The sequence below is a fragment of the Pinus tabuliformis genome, chromosome 4_1 (assembly GCF_031772625.1).
Source record: "Pinus tabuliformis cultivar Carrire ecotype Pingquan chromosome 4_1, CPIR1, whole genome shotgun sequence".
Classification (NCBI taxonomy): domain Eukaryota; kingdom Viridiplantae; phylum Streptophyta; class Pinopsida; order Pinales; family Pinaceae; genus Pinus; species Pinus tabuliformis.
Window position 1 is genome coordinate 564,906,842 of NC_142303.1, and position 3,729 is coordinate 564,910,570.

The 3,729-nt window shown below is 37.0% G+C and overlaps 1 protein-coding gene across 1 annotated transcript; it reads left to right on the top strand.

The window, feature by feature from the left end:
* The first annotated feature begins 571 nt into the window (after positions 1-571).
* On the top strand, positions 572-3,367 carry LOC149177127 (uncharacterized). Its single transcript, XM_089421673.1, has 6 exons — positions 572-898; positions 967-1,182; positions 1,485-1,550; positions 2,648-2,713; positions 2,831-2,899; positions 3,016-3,367. Exons 1-6 carry the CDS (start codon positions 572-574, stop codon positions 3,331-3,333), a joined length of 1,062 nt encoding a protein of 353 aa, XP_089277799.1. The 3' UTR covers positions 3,334-3,367.
* Positions 3,368-3,729: the final 362 nt, after the last annotated feature.

The following is a 3,729-nucleotide window of genomic DNA, read 5'->3' on the forward strand; positions in this document are numbered from 1 at the left end:
AAGTCCATGGCAAATTCACTTTCATGGACATTATTAGTCCTTGCCTCCGGCATAGCAGGGACTATAGCGTTCGATCCGCCATTGACTCCCTATTAATTTGGGTTGACCAGAACATTTAATTGATGTTTTTTGCTTTTACCCAAAGTTTTATTTTAGAGCCTTGATGTTTCTTGCTTTTTATCCAAAGTTTTATATTGGAGCTCTTATTGCTGGGTCGCTGAATTTCCAAATCCAAAAAAAAAAATTAACCAAAGTTTAGATGGCTTGTTAAGTTTGGATTGCTCATTTTGCTTTGTGAATTTTAAGCAAAATTTGGATGGCTCATTTCCACCCACCGCATAAAATGTTATGTAAACAGTTTCGAAAAATACTTTGAACATTTATAGTAATTCGTCTGCTTCTTACACTTGAGGCTTACACTTGACACATGCCACAGAGCATGCTTACACCTGCCACACATACTCATCCATCTTAAACTCGTCATAGGTTTACATTCAGAGATAAATATACATTTGGAGCTAGGTATTCAATTTTTAGTTGCAGATATGACTCATTTCATTTTCAATTTGTGATGAGAGACTTTGATAGCAAGTTGCAAATAGTAAGATGTCTCACACAGCTGGGTACAGCAGGGGAAAATGCAAGCTCTTCACCGTTGTTAGCAGGCATTGGTAGCCCTGGACTTTTGACTGTACTTAGGTCCCCTGCTTCAGGCTCTACTGCTGTTGCTGCTGCGGATACGGTTACTGTACCATCCCCTACGCAATCATGGCGGCCACCTTACGTCGGCCTCAACCCTGTTCCTCTCAGCCTAGGTCAAACAAAGGTGGATACAGCTCGGCTTTTGGGGAAGAGATTGAGGGATGCAGAAGCAGTTCTCACCAGGCCAGCCAATACGGTAATGAAATTTCGCCTGTAATCTTGTAAATTTTGTATGTTGAAAACTGTAATTGTTTAATTGGGTAGGCGCCCTTTACAAATTTCGCCGGTGGTGGAATAGCTGTTGGATCAAATAATGGACAGGCAGGGCAACAGAGCAGTTATGAATTAGCGCTCTCTCAGCCGCAAGCTCAGTCTTCACCTCCACCGGGAATTGTGGCAGCACCTGCACACACACCCGCACACGCTCGAGTAAGGGCCAGGCGTGGTCAAGCGACAGATCCTCATAGTATTGCCGAAAGAGTAAGTTATTGCCCAATTCCATATATGCTGAACATAGTGATCATGCCCAGAATCTCCCAGAGTATTTCTTGTTTATTGATTTTTAAACATGGCGTTTCATCTATGTGTGATATTGCCCAACTCTTTTTTAGTTGTAATATTGCCAAATTATTAGTCACAGTTTGAACCTTGAATTTCTGGTTTACATAATACTTCTATCACATTTTGAATTTCAATGTTTATATAATACTTCTATCACTCGACTTTAGCTAATTAAGCTAAATAAAGACAAACTTACCAGAGTGTTTTGGACATGTTTACAGCAACGAAGAGAAAGAATTGCAAAAAGAATGAAGGCGTTACAGGAGCTGGTTCCCAACTGTAGTAAGGTGATTTTCTTGCTTGATAGAAGTGATCCACAATAACATATAATCTCTAATATAATGATATAATCTCTAATATAATGATTGATTAGTTGTAATGCATGTTTCTTGTTTGGCGGTTCCTTTTCCTTTGTGTAAAAATGAAAAATCAAATCTCATTGTCGGTACTCCAAGTTCCTCTTTTTTCATAACTTCCTGAAAAATGGCGATTCATATATTGGATACGCCTAATGGCAACCTTTACAGTACCTCTTTCAGATAGTTTCAGAGATATGCATATTACTATTTCAGATAAACTTAAACGTAATCCACTTTGAAATTGTTTGAAGAACATAAATACCACATGATATTGTGCACCAAATCGTAATAAATACAGCCAATCATAGTTCTTTTCTAAACCTATCAGATCTGTTTAGTTATATCGCTTTGGACTGGGAGGTCATTGACAACTTGAGTGGGTTAATGGTAAATGGTTAAGAAAAGGGTTAAACGAGAAATAATTTCGCGGAGAGTGTTTCAGTTTGGAAGTAATATTTAATATTAGTGGATGATAAGAGGATATGCATGATCCGGAAGGAACACAATAATTGATTCTTAAGCATTGCATTACCATTATAGGCCACTTATTCCCCCTACTACGAGTGAAAGGAAAAAGGGAAAATATAAAAACTATCATTAAAGCAATCCAATCCAAGTTACACCTACTATATCCATAGGGATTGTGTTGTGTCATCCTAAAGATAATGATTTTATCACAGAGATGATAAGGGGACTATTAACAATAGTGCAAAGTTGAAGTTACAAGTACCTGTAGTCTAGTAGTAGACTAGATACGCTTTGATAGACTTTACCAGTTAAATTGCTGTTGCTGCCCTAAGACGAGTAGGATTTCCTGCACCAAGTTCATCAGATGTTTTTCTTCTTTGTATTTTCTAAGAGTACGAACGAGTAGTTAGGCTAATTGTGAAGTATCAATGCAGCATGTAGGGTATGAAGAATGTTTTTGCGTACTGTGCTTATTATCAAATAGTATTAAAAATTTTGCGATAAAATTTTATTTTAGCATGTTGAATGGAATGGACATTGGACATGTTTTTATGCAGACCGACAAGGCAGCTATGCTGGACGAAATAATTGAGTACGTAAAGTTTCTGCAGTTGCAAGTGAAGGTTAAAGTTTCTGCAGTTGCAAGTGAAGGTAAAGTTTCTTTACGAATTTTAAGCTTACAGACATAGGGCTAGACTAGCTACTATTCTCCAAACACTGAGAGCAGTCTCCATTGATAGGTCCTAAGCATGAGTAGACTTGGTGGCACAGGAGCAGCTGGTCAGGCTATAGCAGATATCTCTGCAGATGTAATAATCATGTTATTTGTTATTCTGAAGTAGTTTCTTCAATAATATCATTTGATGTGATTACCAACATTAGAAATTGAAAAATAAAGGTTAACAGAAATTTGATGAAATGTCAGGCTTCAAGCAGCATGCAACTTAGCAAAATCAAGAAGGGTACTGAGAATATTTGCAGAGATGAGGAGGGATCGTCCATAACAGAAGGAGAGGTGGCAGAACTGATGGATGAAAACATGGATGAAAACATGGGGTCAGCAATGCAGTTTCTGCAAAGCAAAGGCCTCTGTCTCAAGCCTCTGTCCCTTGCAACCACAATATCTGGCAGATCCATGCAGCCTAACGCCCTAGTGAGAAGCCCTTGTGGGTCGAACCAGGTTAGTAACTCACCACAGCCCAGCGATTTTTACAAATACATCTTTTACAATTTACATGAATGAGATTCATAACCAGCATTGTATATCATGTGAAATTAATTAATATTTTTACAGGGTTGTATATCATGTGAAATTAATTAATATTTTTACAAATACATCTACTGATAACTAGCTATGATGAGAGAGCTTTTCTAATCAATGGACAGCGTCCGTTATTAATTTCTGGCTCCGCCGTTATTGTTAACGTCATTATTAGATAAGTTTACATAATAATAATAATAAATTAATAAAAAAAAATATAAATAATCTTATGTGTATATATATTAACATAATTTGTTTGGTAGAGTTTGATCTTGCATAGAAGTTTTTCACCATTTTTAACATACCTACTTATACACAAAACACACATGAACATTGATACCTCTATATGCATAAATGAGCATATAAATACTTTAGTCC

Bases quoted from the DNA above. Each gene is read 5' to 3' on its own strand.
- LOC149177127 (XM_089421673.1), top strand. From the start codon at position 572: ATGAGAGACTTTGATAGCAAGTTGCAAATAGTAAGATGTCTCACACAG. The intron at 899-966 runs GTAATGAAATTT...TTAATTGGGTAG, and splicing joins TCACCAGGCCAGCCAATACG to GCGCCCTTTACAAATTTCGC. The intron at 1,551-2,647 runs GTGATTTTCTTG...GTTTTTATGCAG, and splicing joins TGGTTCCCAACTGTAGTAAG to ACCGACAAGGCAGCTATGCT.